We start from the raw sequence: 19,536 nt of genomic DNA, 5'->3' as shown, positions 1-19,536 counted from the left end.
ATCTCCGCTCGTAGGGCACGTAGCGGAATATTATGAGAGAAACCCCCCCCTAATTGGACCCCAAGCTATCGATCAAGCCTACTTAGAACTTGATCCGTTCACTCGTTATCGAGATCTCAACATCTCGGGTACTCGCAACCCGTCGCGTCGCGTAAAAGAGTCACGGTCGGTCTCGCTCCGCGTGTACTTGGCGCGAGACACTACCGTGTCTCTTGATAGTTTCTTTGCACGTTTACATTTTTTTTGCAGATTTTTTACACGCTTAATTTTCACAAGTGTAATGTCAAATACAGACAAGATTTTTGTTTATCTGCTATAAGCATTATTTTGAATGTAAGATTTTAATAATCAAATGTTTTTAATAATCAAACATGTTCAAACTACAAGCGAGGGACAAGCTATATCATCTACAGCATGTATCCTTAAAATACTACGATCTTTTCTAGCAGCACTAGCCACTAGCGTATAATTTGTCCGCCGACATTACGAATTTCTTCTGCAGCAACACATAAAATGTTGAACAGTTTTCTTGAACGATTGTAACAACGTCTGCATGCCCTTGCATCATTAACCCTCCGAGGCCACACCTCTTTTTTAATACGCCCCGGGCACACGCGTGTGAATATGAAAATTCAATTTATCTTTCTAAACATTGTGAATATTATTAATAAAACAGACATATTTTACATATAATTATATATATTTGTAATGTATTTTTACGTTGTAAATTTTTTATCACACACAAACGTCTTGCTGTTGATTATTATCGTCTTTTAAAAAATAATATTTATCATATTTAGAAAGACAAATTGCATTTTCATACTCACAGGCGCATTAAATGCATTAAAGAAATTTAAAATATATTTTAAAAATTAAGATAAGTTTCTGTCTCTATATATAAACTCTTTCTTCCAAGTCTGTCAAAATTTCTTGAAAGAAGAACATTTGAGACAGTATTTTCTTTAAAGAAGAATAAACATTTTTTAATAAGATCATTATTTTAGAATGAGAATGTGAGCAATACCTTAACGAATTAATAATGCAAGGACATACAGACGTTATTACAACCATTCGAGAAAACTGTTCAACATTTTATGTGTTGCAGCAGAAGAAATTCGTAATGTCGGCGGACAAACTATACGCTAGTGGTTAGTGCTGCTAGAAAAGATCGTAGTATTTTAAGTCTACATGCTGTAGATGATATTGCTTGTCCCTCGCTTGCAGTTTGAAAATGTTTGATTATTAAAAACGTTTGATTATTAAAATCTTACATTCAAAATAACGCTTATAACAGATAAACAAAAATCTTGTCTGTATTTGGCATCTCACTTGTGAAAATTAAGCATGTAAAAAATCTGCAAAAAAATGTAAACGTGCAAAAAAACTATTGTCGATACATCACACATACACACACAGAAGAAAATGTTGATAATTAATTTCTTTATTTTTATTACAATAATTTAAATATTGAAATTATTTTATACCATATGCTTTCTAATACTTGTATGTATATAATTAATAACAATATATTAATAACAAATAATAAATTAAGGGCGTATTCTGGTTTGAAAGGTCTTAAAAATAAGTATTTTTCATACATAGGAATTTTTTATAGGGGAACAAAGAAAGCGAATAACGTTAAACTTTACATGTTTTTTAACCTTATTTTAAAATTATATTTTTATTTTTTTAATAAGAAAAATGCTCTTTTTTTCTATGTTATATCCTGATCACTAGAAGGTGTAAATGACAGAGTAAATGATTCTAGCTGTTCTATAGATAGGTATCAGAAACCCAAAAACCAAAAATTTTCTTATTCAGAATAAGTGTGGCTATTGTCTGAACTAAAATAAACATATATTATACGTTTATTAGTTTTTTTCTTTTAATAAAATATTAACAAAATTTTAAAAAAAGTTATAATATTTTTAATAATATAAGAGAAATAAGACCGTTTTATGACCGTTATACAATCAATCAATATTAAATAAGCCGTGTACGATCCGAGTTTGGATCTTAATAGCCTAATAATATTTTTTGTGTATTACACGTACCTATATTTTTTCCAATCTTAATAAATTGCGCGCCGACTAACTTGTCAGACTTACAACACAGCTCCTGTTGGAGTAGTAAATTTTTTACTATTATTTAAATCGATTTAATGAGAGGGGTGTGAGAGAATTTTATTAATCCAATAGGAGCTGTGTTGTAAGTCTGACAAGTTAGTCGGCGCGTAGTTGATTAAAGTTGGAAAAATATGTAAATATATAGCATATAAAAAATATTAGGCTACTATAAAATCTAAGCTCAGATCGTAAATGGTTTATTTAATATTGATTAATAATATTTTTGATAAAAAGGCCGCCTAGAGAACCTAGAATGGAAATATTGGTTTATTTCTAGTTCAGACGATAGCCACATATACTTCTTCTGAATAAGAAAATTTTAGCTTTTTGCGTTTCAGATACCTAGAACAGCAAGAATTATTTACACCGTCTGTCATTTATGTGACCAGGAAGTAACAGAAAAGAAGAGCATTTATTTTGTTACTTAAAAAATAAAAATAAATTTTTAAAATAAAGTGAAGAGAGAGAGAACATGCAAAGTTCAACGTTATTCACTTTCTTCGTTTCCCTATAAAAAGTTCCTGAAAAATATATATTTTAAAGATCTTTTAAATCAGAATACCTCCGTTAATAATTCTTTACATTCTTTTCTTGATGGAAGAGATTTCACCACTTCTCAATATAAATATAAATTTATCTCTCTTGTTATGGTTTTATTCGATTATTCCGGCGTTTTTATATTTGTGATTTAATTAGATTACTGTTTACTTTGTTTATATTATTAGGTGATTGTTTAATGTTTTAGTCAAGAATAATGTTTAATGTTTTAGTATGTAAACTTGAACATTAATTATCATGTTTTTTTATATTTATCTTCTTCTATCGTAGTAATCCGTTCCGAAGAAGACTAAGTACAGTCGAAACGTTAACCATGTGTATTGTTTATTTAAGAAATTGTTTTTATTTTAATCCAATATTTCTTTGTTGTTGCTCGTGGCCGCTTATAAACATTAATAGCTAATATAAATTTAATAAGAGTAAAAAGAACATTATAAACTACTTTTTTCTTGATATAGTTAATATGTAATTATTGTTATGCGTTTAAATATCAAATTTAAATACTATTATGCTAAAGTAAAGGTTTTTAAAGTAAGACTTTTTTTTATATAAGAGCATATTGGCCAGAACGGGGATTTCTATACATTACATTTACGAATTTTAGTTTTTATATTTATAAATTTCAAATACATATATATATATATATATATATATATATATTTATAAATATAAAAATTGAAATTTGTAAATATAAACGTAAATGTAACGCATAGCGCATCGTCGATTTGCCAACTCGAGACTCGGCACTCGGCGAGACGCAAGTAGTCCAGTCACTATGTACAAAAAAACGGATTATAAAAGACATAATTCTGACCCAGGATTTTTCTTTTGGGGGGTGTTGGGGGGCTCAAGAAAAGCTTAATCTCAAGTTTTCGACCTCTGTTTCCCGCTTGCTTTTTTTATGGGAGTAAAAAATGTGAAAAAATGGTTTTTTCGCGATAACTCGGTTTCTAATAAAGTTACAAGGTCGAATCGGAGCTCATTTTAAAGCTTTTTTTACGCTCTACAAATTATGTCGTATGACATTTTTACGTATGATCGATTGTTTTCGAGGCATCGAACGAGAAATGGAAATAAAAAAGTATGATATTTAGTTTTTTTTTTATTTATTATTGTCGTCCGAAATTGCAAAAATGCTTCAAATAAAACTTGTAAAGCGTAAAAAAACCTACAATTTTCATTTGTTATTCATTTCATTTAGTTAAAAATTACCCCTTGTAGAGCGCCTCAAAGTGGAGAGTCGTCGCCATCGCGTCAGCGGCGCGTTGGTTACGTTGATACGCGGCACCGAACGCTTTCGCTAAGATTTCAGACTTCATTGTTTTCTTCATGGTTTTATATAAAGTAAACATACTAGCAAATGTTTACTATAGTAAACATCTGCTCGCCGGTCCTTTTTATCGCATTTGCCAGTCGTTTTCTGTATATCGCAGCGTGCGGATGCTTTTCGAAACGAGAATTTTGTGGACATTTTGTTAGTGCAGTTTTTGGACATTTTGTTAGTGCAGTTTTAATGAACAACAATGAGTGACTCGGATTGTTTTATATGTGAAAAACCTTTAATAACAGACGTTCAAGTGGTGAAATCGAGAGGTATTAAATCTCTTTTATTGGCGAGCGAGCAAAGAGGAGATGCGGAATATCATCGAAAGTTGCAGACATTGACCGAAGTTGCTGTACACGGGGCGTGTTACAAAACGTATTCGAATAAAAGATTAGCTTCGTTGGCTTCTCGGCGAAGTGGCAATGGCGAATCACCATCAACATCAAGAGAAGAACAGTGTCATCCAGATTTCCATTTCAAGAAAAATTGCTTATTTTGCGGTAAAGAAGCGAAAGAATCGTCATCAAAAGTACCTGCTAAATATCGAGTAAGAATTTCTTTAATAAATCACGATTCGTCGAAAGAATATATTCTGACAAAACTTGGTGGTCGCAATGATGAAGTTGCTCGTGCAATTGAATCGCCTCAATCTTGTCCCTGATCTTGTCGCCGTTGGAGCTCGATACCACAGAAAATGTTATGAACACGTGGTTAAAGTAGTGATAGGTACGCCAGTAGGAAGACCACAAGAGAACGTAATAGATGATGCTATGGAACAAATTTTTACCTACCTCGAAGATAATTCTAGTGAGTGTCAATTTTCACTTGATACATTAGTCACACAAGTGAAAACAAGTCACATTCCTCATCTTAAAACCATTATGATTTTTATTGCTGTGCAAGTTTTATTTAAAGCGTTTATACAGATTCGTGTGCGAAAAACGATAAAATAGAAAAAAAAACTTTTTTGCGTCAATGAAATCGGAAATCTTAGCGAAAGCGTTCGGTGCCGCGTATTGACGTAACCAACGCGCCGCTGACGCGATGGCGACGACTCTCCACTTTGAGGCGCTCTACAAAGCGTAATTTTCAACTAAATAAAATGAATAACAAATAAAAATTGTAGGTTTTTTTACGCTCTACAAGTTTCATTTGAAGCATTTTTGCAATTTCGGACGACAATAATGAGTAAAAAGAAAAAAACTAAATATCATACTTTTTTATTTCCCTTTCTCGTTCGATGCCTCGAAAACAATCGATCATACGTAAAAATGTTATACGACATAATTTGTAGAGCGTAAAAAAAGCTTTAAAATGAGCTCTGATTCGACCTTGTAACTTTATTAGAAACCGAATTATCGCGGAAAAACCATTTTTTCACATTTTTTACTCCCGTAAAAAAAGCAAGCGGGAAACAGAGGTCGAAAACTTGAGATTAAGCTTTTCTTGAGCCCCCCAACACCCCCCAAAAGAAAAATCCTGGATCAGAATTATGTCTTTTTTAAATGTACATAGTGACTGGACCACTGGACTAAAGGAGCGATACCCAAAATGCGTGGCATCGTGACATAGCCGGCGCGTGCTAAGCAGCTATGTCACAGCTCAAGCGAGAAAGTGACAGCAGATCGCGTATGCCTGCCCTTCTCTCCCCGCTCCAAGCTTGCCGAGTCCCGAGTCAGCCGACTGGCATATTCCCTCCATCTGAGTAGTTCGGACACAAACCATAGCACGGACACGAACCATGTGTGTACCGTTACCAAGCGTAACGACGTAGTTGACGTCCACTTTCTCAGGCGGCGCGTCAGTATACGTCCGCTGGAACGGAATGATCCCGGTGGCCGCTCTCAGGTTTCTCTCTGCTTCTATCCTCCGCAAGCGAGCGAACAACCGGCTAGCGAAACCAATTATAGAGTGGTTAAATACGCCATAGATATTCTGTAGTCGATCCGTAATTCAGACTCTTTTGCGTGATTAAATTCCTTGCGTAGTTTCTTTATCCTGTCTGCAAAATCCTGATTCCACCATATAATTTTTCTATTGTATTGTCTCTTTATAGGAGGACAATTATTATTAAAAACAGAAGTAATCACCTCCTGCAGTAGTCCCACGATAACTTCCAAGTATTTGCAACTCGAGATCCAACAATCGATGGCTCGTGTTCTCTGAGCTAGATTGTTCTTAAAAGCTTTGCAGTCAGTCTTTCGAGAGTCCCTTTAGGACTCACTCTGTGGTGTAGGACTATTAATTAGAAATAAGTATCTGTAGTCTGAGCAGCTCTCTTCCTCGGATACATGCCCATTTCCTGACAAACTCGGTAACATATGAAGTGGCTATAGTGATGTCAATCACTTCTGCCTTTTTAGATGTTACAAATGCGAGTTTATTCTCTATGTTTAATATATTGAGATATAAGTAACGCGTTACTTCTCAACCCTGGGTTTAACAGTGAGAACAGTTGAAAGTTTAAGACAGCGCATTGATGAGGGAATAGCTAAATTAACGCAAAACAAAACAATTCTTGCCAGGGTGAGGTCTAATCTAGAGGCAAGACTATGAACTTGCTTACAGAATGGAAGGGATCACGTGGTAGTTGGAGAACCAGCATGTGTGCTGAGAGTTATTGGTGTGAACGGAACGATTCTCTGAGTGCCACGTAGAAGACGTCATTAAAATTTAGCACGAGATTAGATCGCGCGCACGCACACACAAACACACACACACACACACACACACACACGCACACGCACACACACACACGCGCGCGCGCACACACGCACACGCGTGGCAGAGAGGGTTTGGAGTCATTAAATATCGCGGAAATGAACCGCGAGATCCTAATCTCTTGCGCGTGCATGAGCGCGCATCCACAAGCACACACGCACGGCAGAGAGAGTTCAGAATCATTAAATATTGCGGAAGTGACGAACCGCGAGGTCCTAATTTCTGTGTGCGTTGTAGTCGCTATAAGGAATAAAAAAATAATTAATAAAAATAATTAATTAATTTCTGATCGAATGGCTGCGACCTATGATCCTTTTAAACTTTTATTCCCTTGTTAGCGTTTGCAATTAAGATATTGTGTCTATATGGTCAAGGTATCTGCAGAGGCTTCATCCAACCGCCATACTATTTATATGTAATAATATTATAATTAATTTAATGTAATAATTAATATATAATTTTTCCTAGATCATACCTTTAATAATGGCATCGTTGTTTGGTCGGCAAAGACGTTTAGCAAATGTGTGATGGTGTTAATTGTTCGAGTGATTATTTGCAGACCAAGGAGAGTCGTAGCACATTTGAGAAAACGTGTCAAAATATTCATCGGTATAGCTTGGTTATAACGACGCTGAGAAAATAACCGTACAATTTCATTATAATATGAAGTAATGATGATATGTGAACTCTTCTTTAGATTCGCTTCAACAGACCCGAAAAATCTGCAATATGCAATATAATATATATTTACTTTTATTGTGTGTGTAAAAAGACAAAAAAGATTTTATATATCAAACTCAAGTATACATATAGTATTTTCCAGACAGCACATAACACTAAAAGATAACGAAAAAGTTGTCTTTATTAAATTATCTTTTCGACAAAGCGAAAGACACCTTTTAATGTTATTGAAAAAGACATCGTAAAAAAAGTTCACGAAAAGATATCTTTTTTGTGATATATTTTTTAATAACATTAAAAGATATGTTATGAAACATCTTTTGATTTTATCGAAAAAGATGACATGAAAAAAGATATCTTTTCATTATCTTTTTTATCTCGTCTTTCAGTAAAGACAAGAAACCTTGTTACATATAAGTAACTCAATATATCGATTTAAAACAAATAAAAACCCGGGAAAAAAAACCTTTATAATGTCTTATATGTTCATATAAGAAGCGGTCTTAAATGCTTATATATGAATTTTGGCCGCATTTGGCCGGATAAACTCTTATATGGTCATATATGATTATATAAAATTATATAAGGACAAATAGAGTTCCTCCGTAGCCCTTAGCGGGGAAACAGGTGGATAAGTGGTAGGAGAGTGAAAGGAGATGAAGGGAGAGATTGAGAGGTGAAGAAGGTGTTGATTGAAGGGGGTAGATAGAGGAGTGCGAAAGGAAGACGGGAGAATGGAGGTGAAGCGGAAGGTGGTCTGGAGGAGACGGGAAACGTTGGTGAGGAGGCATGTGGAAAGTGAGGTTAGAGAAAAGGGCGGAATTGAAGGAATGGAGGTAGCAGCCCAGGTTACACGACGAGGGAGCTGAGCGAGTTGGCAGCAGGGAGTATCGATCGGGCGATCGATCGACCTGTCACGAGACAGAGGGATTGTCGATGGTGGCGCGGCAGGTGTGGAACGGAGCAGGGAGTCGTCTCCACAGATCGATGGATCGAACGATTGAAGGGGCTGGACAGATAGACAGGTGATGGAAAGAGAAGGAGAGAAAGCGACGGAGGAGTAGAACGAGGAAGCAGAGGAGGTGACGAGCGTGCATGAGCTGGACTTTGGAGGCAAGGAGAAAGGAGGGAAGTAGATTATTAAGGGTAAAGATGGACGAGGATAAAACGGTGGAGGCGAGGGTATGGATACGGATGAAGACGAGGGCCATAGGAAGAAAGGAGAGTAAGAGGGATGCGGTAGGAGCGAGGACGGAATAGGAAGGAGGGAAGGCGGCGAGCGGGAGGAGGGAGAGAGAAGGAAGGAAGGGGGAGAGCAGTGGCAGAAGGGAGGGAAGCGGAGAAATGGCTGAAGCAAGGAAGGCGGAGCAGGGAGATGGCTGGAGGAAAAATGAAGGGAGGGGAAAGGAAGTGGTTTTTTGTTTCAGAGCGAAGACAGAATAAGAAGGAGGGAAGGCGGCGAGCGGGAGGAGAGAGAGAGAGAAGGAAGGAAGGAGAGAGAGCAGTAGCAGAAAGGAGGGAAGCGGAGAAGTGACTGAAGCAAGGAAGGCGGAAAGAGATGGATGAATGAAAGACGAAGGGAGGGGAAATAAATGAAAGGTCGCATATGGCCAGGGCGTAAGGGAGTGATTTGTAAGAGGTTTGGGTACGTTCCTCATAAAAAACGCTTTGTAAACCCTACGGGGATATACAATAAATCTATCTATCTATACACTCAAAGAAAAAATTTGTATCAGCAACTATTTTTTTTGTGGTTAAAGCAACTAGAAACTATGGATAAATAGCGCCTCAACTATGTATAATATAGTTGTAATAACAACAATAAATAAGTTATATAAACTATAAAAAAATAGTGGCATTAACAAAAAATATATTGTGTATGCAAAAAGTACGTTGTATTAACATGAATAATATCATTGTAGTGATATCAACATAATTTTAAGAGTTGTCTAAAGAATAATTTCTTATTTGTTAAACCAAAAGACTTAAAAAAGTAAACATTAAGTGAAAAATCACTACATGAAAAATAAAAATTTTAACGTAAAAAAGATTTTTATAATAAATATATATTATACAGATTCATAATTCAAAATTGATTAATATATGTGGGTGAGCACACCCTGACTGGCGATCCTTAGAAAGATCGCTAGAAAAACTCTGCTGAGCGGCTCTAGTTACAGAAATCGATGTTGAATTTTAACTACGCGAAAAGATACTGGCGATGCGCCGCGTAGCGGGTGCGAGCCAAACTCTCTCGCCGCGCGAGCCAGCGCTGTCGCCCGCGCCAAGTTGGCTTCTGGAAGTATGCTTTACTTCAAAAAAATATTTGTCTAAATTCGCTTATATCCCGTTAGTATTATTTATAGCCATATTGGCAGCGTTCAGAAAAGTAGTTGACCGTTGAACGCCCAGCTATTTTCAATTTCCTTCAAGCTGCGATCGGCGATCGGTGTGCCCGGCGATCTCAAGAAAGCGTAAAAAGCAATCGGTGATCCAAGTTAATCCTTCTTCCTTAATCCTTAAACACATACATTGGGTATGCCATACCTGGTCGGTTCTTTAAATACGCGCCATTTCGAAATGGGTGATGGTAGTGGTCTGGTATGGGTCTGTAAAAAAACTTTCAGGTTTTGTCTTGAACGTCGATGTTGAGGCAGCGTCAGTCTCGCCATAGAAGCCGAGCAAAAAAGTAAGAAAGTTTGTTTGGGGTATGCTATACCCACGTTATGTGTTAGTGGAATTTCTTGAGATATTTCATTTTATTTATTTACCGCAATATATTTTATTTTATAACAGTTTTATGCTTTGCAGATAATTTGAGGTCATAATCTTACAATACAGATTATTTGAGATTATAATATACGGAATGAAAACGCGTTCGAAGTCACGCAGTACTTCGGAGATAGCGAACATCATTCATTTCTTTTATAACTAGACATTACAGACGCGCGCTATTAACTTTAATATTTCACTGAACTGTTACACTATTAACCACACAACTGTCAAAATATGCCATGATAACCGCTCATGAAGTAAGCGCAAAGAGAGAACCAATCGGCATCGCCGAAAAGCGACAACAATATTTCGATAGATTCGAGTATCGATGACACGCCCTTTTTAAAAGAGAAAAATAAATTACTTTCAAAAAATTATGTTGTAATTTAAATTATTTTTAACTTATTTCTGTAAAACAGTTAAATATATGTTCTTATGTTCGCCATTTTGTTGACGCCAAGTTTTTTAAACCAAATTTAACTTTTAAATTATGTTTGTTAATCGCAAAAATTAGACAAAGTCTTAAAAATTTTTATAAATTAATTTCAGAATTACAGAAATTTTTCACATGATTGAAATGGTCCGAAAAAGTTAAAAATTGTCCAAGTTTACCATGTCAAATAATTCAACTTTTTGGAACAAATAATTATGACGTATTTTTTTCATATCATTTCTGTACTTTTATAGGCCAGTCATATTAGACATCGAACCTTCCAATTACTCTTCCCAGTTTGCAACCACCATGAATCACTTTGATTTGAGGTGCTGTAAGTGGGATTTATTTTGCTTCGCAAAATTAATGCGCATTAAAAAGTTATTAACAATATTATTAACAAAAAACGCGATTTTTTTTATTTTTTCTCAAATATCTCGAAAACTAAGCAAAATAGAGTAACTAATAGCGTTTTTCACTGGCAGAACTGGTGCGCACTCAGTGCACATTAAAGCCGTTGTACACTGACTTAATCTCTAATATTTAAAGTAAAATGCAAATATTTCGATTGATAAAATGCCCAGTACCTATTTTACCAAATAGTGCAATAAAGAATATTGAGGATTCCATGATTTAACCCGTTTATATTAAACATACACTTTATACGTTGGGTTGTGTACGACGGCTTTAATGTGCACTGAATGCGCACCAGCTCTGCCAGTGAAAAACGCTATAACTATACGTGCTCGGGGAGCGGTAGAGCCGTACCCGGATTTGCGATAAAGCGAAGCTCGAAGGACCAGGGGGTGTGTGTAAAGTCTCCCCAAAGCGAATTAAGTTAAGCAAATGCGACTCACCGTTCGTTGTGCCGTCGACTCCTGGATGCTTCGTCTCTCGGTCACGATCGGGCTCGTGCAGCAGCGCAAGCAGGGCAGCAAGCAAGGCAAATGCAAGGCAGGCAGCAAGCAAGTCAAGGCAGGCAGCAAGCAAGCAGGAGGAAGCAGATAAAAGCAGCAAACAAGCAGGCCGAGAAAGTAGGCGATCGCACTATCAGGGAGCGGGCTGGTGATCTCGCGACTCCGAATATTAGCGAAAGCCTCTGTGCTCCGAGACGTCGTAACGATGAGTGCTGAGTGCTCGCGACGCTGGAACAGTGTCGCGAGCGAGTACTTGTTCTTCAGGCGGGTGCCCTCGTGGGGTGAGCGAGGGCAGCACCGATTGGTGAGTCGCGCAAATATCGATTCCGCGTCGATCGCGATCCGCCGACGTTTCGCGCGAGTCACCGAAATACTTAATACTAGGTATGCGAAGACTACTATGTACAACGAGTAAGAACGAGACTAAACTAATGAGTATGATACATGCATCTATCTACAGTTTGGTGAGCGCCAAACATACCGCCCACCAAAATACAACGAGTTGTATTTTACTAGCGATCTGAATCGGTCGCCTGTGGAGCAGGGCCCATCGGCAGGGGGCACAGCTTCACTAGGGGACGCGTGATCGTGCCGTCCGCCACCCGCACCGTGGCGACACGCGGGACGCCGTCGCTGCCCGGATGCAGCGCCTCCACTCGTCCTCGCCTCCAACGCAGAGGAGGCATGTTGGCGTCCTTGAGGAGGACCAACGCACCGATACCGAGCGGGTTGACGGAAGTCCACCATTTGGGACGCTGTTGCAGCGTATGGAGATACTCCTGATGCCAGCGCTTCCAGAAGTCCTGGTGTATTCGTTGGACGAGTTGCCATCGACTCAGACGATTCATCGGTAACGGAGTCACGTTTTGAGTGGGAACGGAGACGAGCGGTTCCATCGTGAGGAAGTGACCCGGTGATAGGACTTCGAGGTCGGCAGGGTCGGTGCTCATCGGGCAGAGGGGTCTGGAATTCAAGACGGCCTCGACCTGCGCGAGGACCGTCGTGAATTCCTCTATTGAGAGGACTTGATCACCCACGGTCCGCCGCAGGTGGGTTTTAAAAGTCTTGACTCCCGCCTCCCAGAGGCCCCCGAAGTGAGGCGCTGAGGGAGGATTAAAGGACCACTTGATCTTCTCTCGCTCCGCCGCGAGGCTCATGTGGCTTTCTAGCTCCCGCGCGGCCCCTACAAAATTCGTGCCGCAGTTGCTATAGAGAAGCGAGCAGCGTCCGCGTCGGGCCACAAAGCGTCGCAGCGCAGCGAGGAAGGAGTCCGTGGACAACGAGAAGGCGGCTTCCAGGTGCACCGCCTTAACCGAAAAGCATACGAAAAGGCACGCGTATACTTTGAAGGAGGAGACTCCCCGGGCTCGTCGCGTAACTATGTTGAACGGTCCCGCGAAATCAACGCCGCTGATCGAAAATGGCTTGGCCCGTCGGACCCTATCGGCCGGTAGATCCGCCATGAGAGGCTGGGAAGTGTGTGGATTTACGCGGAAACATCGATGACATCTCGAGAGTACGCGTTGGATAGCGCGATGCACCCCGAGGACCCAATAATGTTGCGTGAGCAAGTATTGCAGCGTGCGCCGACCAGGGTGCAGGTTCGTGCGGTGCACATGTTCGATAACGAGATCCGTGAGCCTATGTTTACTGGGCAGTAAGGCAGGGTTCTTGTTCTCGAATGTCAATCCGGATTTAGCAAGCCTGCCGCCCACCCTGAGAATACCCACAGGATCAAGGAAGGGAGCGAGCTTGAGAAGGGGCTTGGGGAGCCTTCTCCTGCTTTGAAGACGATCGATCTCATCGCGGAAAGCATCCGCCTGTACACTCTTTACAACTACTAGTAACGCGGAATGTAGTTCGAGCTGATCTATGGCCAAAGTCGTGGGAGCCGATTTTGCACGGAAGTGATTTACAAACCTAAGAATGTATGCTATAATTCGACAAATTTTCTTGATTGAAGAGAATCTTTCTAGCAATGAATGTACCGCGTCAGGCGGATCGAGCGCCGCGAGCGATACGATTTTCTCCTCCTCGGTCGGAGGGGTTTCCGAACTGTGGGAAGGTTCAACTCGGGGTTCGAAGCGAACAAGCCACTCAGGGCCCGCCCACCACATCGAACTGGCCACCAGATCACGAGGGTAAAGTCCTCGGGAGCAATGATCCGCCGGATTGGACTCCGTGTCGACGTGGCCCCAAGCTGAAACCGGCACGTTGTCCTGAATGAGGGCAACGCGATTTCTAACAAAGGTCTTCCACCGTTGTGGTGCTGAGCGGATCCAGGCCCGGGCGACCTCGGAATCCGTCCAAGCATACTCGTCGTCAATGTCAATGTGTCCGCGGAGGATGCGCCGGACGTACGCGATTAATTTGGACAAGAGCAGAGCCGCGCAGAGCTCCAGACGGGGAATGGTGAGGGGGCGAAACGGGGCGACCTTAGACTTGGCGCACAGTAAGCGGACCACGACGCCGTCGCACGTAACGATTCGCAGATAAATCACGGCTCCGTACCCCAGCTCGCTGGCATCGCAGAACCTGTGGAGCTCGCAACGAACTACATGGCACGAGTTAAACGCGCGAGGAACGCGAAGGGAGGATAACACGCCGAGCTCCGTCTGGAAACGGTTCCAACTGCGACGAATGTCCATCGGTGGATCATCATCCCAATCTAATTTAAGGGTCCACAGACGCTGAATTAAGCACTTCGCGGTAAAGGTGAGTGGGGCCAGAAAACCCAAGGGGTCGAAGATGCGCGCTACTTCCGATAATATAGTGCGTTTGGTGCACTCACGATCCAACGCGTTGACTTGAAACCCGAAACTGTCAGATTGTGAGTGCCACCGAAGGCCCAATATCTTCTGAGATTGATCCTCGCTTGACTCAAAATCTAACATTGATTGGCTACATAACTGCGTGTTGAGGCCTTCCAGCGCGGCAGGATGGCTGCTCGACCACTTTCTAAGCTCGAAGCCGGCGCTTCGGAGAAGCGATAGCAATTGATCGCGGAGTGCACGAGCCTGTTCCAACGTACGAAAGCTAGTCACGACGACATCCACATACAGCGCCTCGAGTAGGGCTGCGAACGCTAGAGGATATTTCTCGCGGTATTGATGAGCTAACTGGAGCAAACAATAGATCGCCAAGAACGGGGAGGCGGTAAAGCCGAACGTAACGGTTTTGAGGAGATAGTCGAGGATGGGGTCCGACTCCGAGAAGCGCCAGACGATACGTTGGTAGTCGCATTGCTCCGGGCTTATCCAAATCTGGCGAAACATCTGCTTCACGTCCGCGGTTAGAGCGATCGCTTCGGCGCGGAATCTAAGCAGGATGGCGAGCAGGTCTTGCTGCAGCTTCGGACCGCTGAGCAGGGTGTCGTTGATCGACAGACCGTTCGGGCAGCGCGAGGACGCGTTAAACACTACCCGCAACTTAGTGGTAGTGCTATCGAGTTTATATACACCGTGGTGCGGTAAATAATAAATGTGGCCATCCGACGGGAATGGATTGCGAACTACCTCCATGTGTCCGCTATCGAGATAGTCCTGCATGAAACTATTGTAACCAACTCTGAACTTCGGATTAGATTTAAATCGACGTTCTAGTGCGCGGAGACGACTAACCGCTATGGAGCGCGAGCCGACGAATGTAGGAGGATCCGACACGAACGGGTACGAGACCACGAAACGACCCGAGGAGTCACGATACGTGGTCTGGGCGAAGATCTCCTTGCAGCGTCGATCCTCGTCCGAACAAGAAGCGTCCTCCGGCACCTCCTCCAATTGCCAAAAGCGACCCACTGATGTCTCGATCGACTCGAGCGTAGTCGCGAATGACAGCAGGGGTGTTGCTTGTACTGACGGGGATACCGCGCCCGTCAGGACCCATCCGAATACTGAATTGAAGGCGTCGGGTTCTCCCTTTTCCCCCTTACGACGGCCATCCCGTAGTATCGACACAAACGAGTCCGCCCCTAAGAGGATGTCAACACTGCCGGGCACGTAATATTCGGGATCCGCGAGCGGCAATCCCTTCAAGTGTTTCCACGATTGGACCTCCACCTTGTCATTAGGCAGCGGCGAGGTTATGCGCGGGAGGACCGTAGCCTCTACCGAGAACCGAGTGTCGTCGCGACCGCGCGCGCGGATCACGAGGGAGGTGAGGCCCCTCGTCGTGGCCGCCCTAGCTTCGTTTATCGCCAACACGGTTGCACTGTGTTTGGTGCGACGAAAGCCGCCCTTCCGAAGGCAGCCCTCGGTAATGAAATTGGCCTGACTCGCGCTGTCCAGCAATATGCGTACGGGGAACGCATTGCCACGCGCGTCTATCGCCTCGGCTCGTACGGTGGACAGGAGGACGATTCTATTGGCTAGGCTAGTCATTGTTACAATCGGCGCATCCTTCGACTGAGGAGCGGGTACGGCGTCCGGTTCGGCAGGAGTCGCGCTAATGGGTTTGGTCTTAGGAGCAGTATTGGAGCTCTGCTCGTAATGCAGAAGCGTATGATGCTTTGTTCCGCAGAACCGACATGTCCATGCGGAAGGACAATTTTTCATGCCATGCCCTGAGCGCAGGCAATTGAGGCACAATTTTAAGTCGCGAGCCTTAGCCTGCCTCTCTCTCGGCGAGAGTTTCAAAAACTGGAAGCACTTCGACACGTAGTGAGGCTCTTTACAAACGGGGCAATCGGCCGTGTTAGTCACGAACGAAGAGACCGGCGTGGACTTGGTTTTGGAGGACGGGCCCGCGACGGCCTCGAAAACTTGACAATGTTCCGCTAGAAATTTCGTGAGTTGAGTATATCGCGGTATCTCCTCAGCCCGGTGAGCAGACTCGAATTTTTCCTGAAGGGAACGAGGAAGCTTGTCTAACAAAAACTTCAGTAGGATAAAGTCCCATGAATCGGTAGGGAACTTCATCAATGCGAGCGCGCGCGTGTTCTCGGTAAACGTATCTAATAAGTGGTGAAGAGCCTCGGCCGACTCCGCCTTCAATGGCTTTGCCTCGAATATCGAATTCAAGTGATGGTCCGCTAACTTTCTCTTATTCCGGTATCGATCTACCAGCGAGTCATAAGCGATCAGATAGTACTCCTCGGAAAACGGCAGGTTTTTCACCACGTTGAGTGGTTCCCCTTTGAGCGAGGCTAGCAGATACTGGTATTTCTCTATCGCGGAAATCTGCTGGTTGTGTATCGACGCGTTGAACAACGCGATGAAGGAAGGCCACAACGTGAGGTCGCCGGAAAACTGCGGTAGCGGGATCTTAGGCAACTTGACCACCGAGGCCTGACACGAGGGCGGTGCCGGCGCGCCTCCGAGTGGCGCGCCCGTTTCATGATGATAGCGACTCTTTACGGCGTAATGCATCTTATCGAAACTGGCTCGGATTTCGTCCTCGACATCGAAATCCGCCGCTTCTTGGATGACCTTCAGGTGGGTGACCTCAAAATCGTCCGCGATCTTCGCTACGCTCGAGTAGCGAGCGAGGAAGGTCGCTCGGATTGCCGCGTCGGTCGCGGCTTGTAGGGAGAGGTCGTGTATTTCTCGCATACGCCGATTGCATATTTCGCGACGAGCATATGCGTTTTTCGACACGATGTAACAAGGGGGTCGTCCACAACAGTCAGACGAAGCTAAGAGCAAAGGAAGGACGGCGAATAGGTAATCGGAAGCGATGGCAACTCGAACCAACAATATCGAAACCCGGCGAAAACAAACACGAAAGTCAGGTCGCCAAGGTGAGGGATAACGGACTGCTCCGTTCGATGCTCGCGCAAAGTCACGAGGGAATATTCTCGGTAATATTCCTCGAGTTGAACGTGGAGAATACCAGCCGCCGGATTAGCGCGATAAACAAAGATGCGATCCGACTCGCGGACGTCAGGACACGCGTCGCAGAAACTCGAAAGGCAAATATTCTCGATCGACGACAATAATATTCTCGAGCGATGGTACTCTCGCACGGATCACGAATGTCGGGATAATACAAGTGTTGGGTCGGGCTGTACGTCACCTCGCAACGACGAAAACACGAGCGATGCCCGAGACTATACGGAAAAACAATGCGCACGTGACCGGCCCGTGATCGAAGGCCACGACCGTTGTCTATGATGCGAAAGTATCGCTGTCCCGGAATACTCGGATATTCGACCGAATATTTCGGCTACGATCTAGCCAATTATATGGCGACTAATTACCGCGTCGAGCGCGGAATCGATTTTAAGGCGACTAACGGCTGCGGCCCGTGCTGTGACGAACGAAGTTCGCGCGCGTATTCCCGTTGCGAAGCGAGCGTTGCACGAGAGATACCGCGCGAGACACGAGTTGTCAGCACGCCGAGCGTTATTGCACCTCGTTGATGCGAGAACAAATAATCAGCGAATTCGCGTAAATTACCAATGGCTAATGGCCGATTGCGCGATGCTACGCGAGTATTCCCTTCGCGAAGCGAGCGTTGCGAAACAGGAGATCCTGCGAGACCCGCAAGGCCACGCGCTATTGCACTACGCGTTACAGAACACAAGATTCGGTGACTTAGAACAATGAAAGGACACGCGAAAGGTCGGCGGCAATAGACTAATCGCGAAGATATGACCGATCCGGCTCGAAGGACCAGATGCTCGGGGGGCAGTAGAGCCGTACCCGGATTTGCGATAAAGCGAAGCTCGAAGGACCAGGGGGTGTGTGTAAAGTCTCCCCAAAGCGAATTAAGTTAAGCAACTGCGACTCACCGTTCGTTGTGCCGTCGACTCCTGGATGCTTCGTCTCTCGGTCACGATCGGGCTCGTGCAGCAGCGCAAGCAGGGCAGCAAGCAAGGCAAATGCAAGGCAGGCAGCAAGCAAGTCAAGGCAGGCAGCAAGCAAGCAGGAGGAAGCAGATAAAGGCAGCAAATAAGCAGGCCGAGAAAGTAGGCGATCGCACTATCAGGGAGCGGGCTGGTGATCTTGCGACTCCGAATATTAGCGAAAGCCTCTGTGCTCCGAGACGTCGTAACGATGAGTGCTGAGTGCTCGCGACGCTGGAACAGTGTCGCGAGCGAGTACTTGTTCTTCAGGCGGGTGCCCTCGTGGGGTGAGCGAGGGCAGCACCGATTGGTGAGTCGCGCAAATATCGATTCCGCGTCGATCGCGATCCGCCGACGTTTCGCGCGAGTCACCGAAATACTTAATACTAGGTATGCGAAGACTACTATGTACAACGTAAGAACGAGACTAAACTAATGAGTATGATACATGCATCTATCTACAGTTTGGTGAGCGCCAAACAATACGTATCTTTTTTGTAGAGCGTAAAATTATCTACAATAATGATCTGAACAACATTTATCTTCAAGTCAGTCGTTTAGCTTGCACGCGCCGTCAAAGTCCGAGACTCGGATCTCGAAAACCCTCGATTTCATCGTTTTTTTGATGTTGCGTCAGTGATTTTTTTCCGTCATTTAAAATGCAATTAAAAATCCCCCAAAAATCACACATCATCTGAGAACTATAAAGAATACTTTTCATGGTGTAACCGATTTTTTAAACCCTTTTTCTTTAGTTTGTAGCTATGTAAGCAAAAAATTTTGATTTTTTTGAATAGTCTTAGTTTTTCGCTGTTTTCAGGCTTTAGAATTTATTTGAAACGAACTTTATCATATGCGTCTTGTTATGGACGAAATTTGCAACAAAAAAAGACCCTTGTATTTTTTTCGTACGACGAACGCTGATTTTCTTATTGACGCGCAAAGTTATCTAATATTGCGCATAGGTCGGATAACACTTGTTTTACACTAAAATAATTATTTTTTATTAAAATTTACGTAATTTTTCGCATTATTATTGAACCATATTGCAAAGCCGTTTTCAACACATTCTCTCATGTTTACTTATTTATTAACAAATTGTTTATTTAAAAATTATTATAAACAATTAGAAAAACATGTTATAATCGTTGTACTCGTCGTCTCATATCAACTCAAAAAATGTTTTTAAAAAATTTATTCATATTATTTATAACATT

At 42.8% G+C, this 19,536-nt stretch overlaps 1 protein-coding gene across 1 annotated transcript; it reads right to left on the bottom strand.

The window, feature by feature from the left end:
• Positions 1-12,047: 12,047 nt before the first annotated feature.
• LOC139822318 (uncharacterized) lies at positions 12,048-17,084 on the bottom strand. The gene has a single exon (XM_071793926.1). The coding sequence runs from the start codon at positions 17,082-17,084 to the stop codon at positions 12,048-12,050; it is 5,037 nt and encodes a 1,678-aa protein (XP_071650027.1).
• Between the last annotated feature and the right edge of the window lie 2,452 nt (positions 17,085-19,536).

The sequence above is a fragment of the Temnothorax longispinosus genome, chromosome 11 (genome assembly GCF_030848805.1).
Source record: "Temnothorax longispinosus isolate EJ_2023e chromosome 11, Tlon_JGU_v1, whole genome shotgun sequence".
NCBI lineage: Eukaryota > Metazoa > Arthropoda > Insecta > Hymenoptera > Formicidae > Temnothorax > Temnothorax longispinosus.
This window is presented reverse-complemented; position numbering and strand designations above follow the sequence as displayed.

What these genes read in the sequence shown, in the direction of transcription:
- LOC139822318 (XM_071793926.1), bottom strand. Translation starts at nt 17,084, where the DNA reads ATGCGAGAAATACACGACCTCTCCCTACAAGCCGCGACCGACGCGGCA.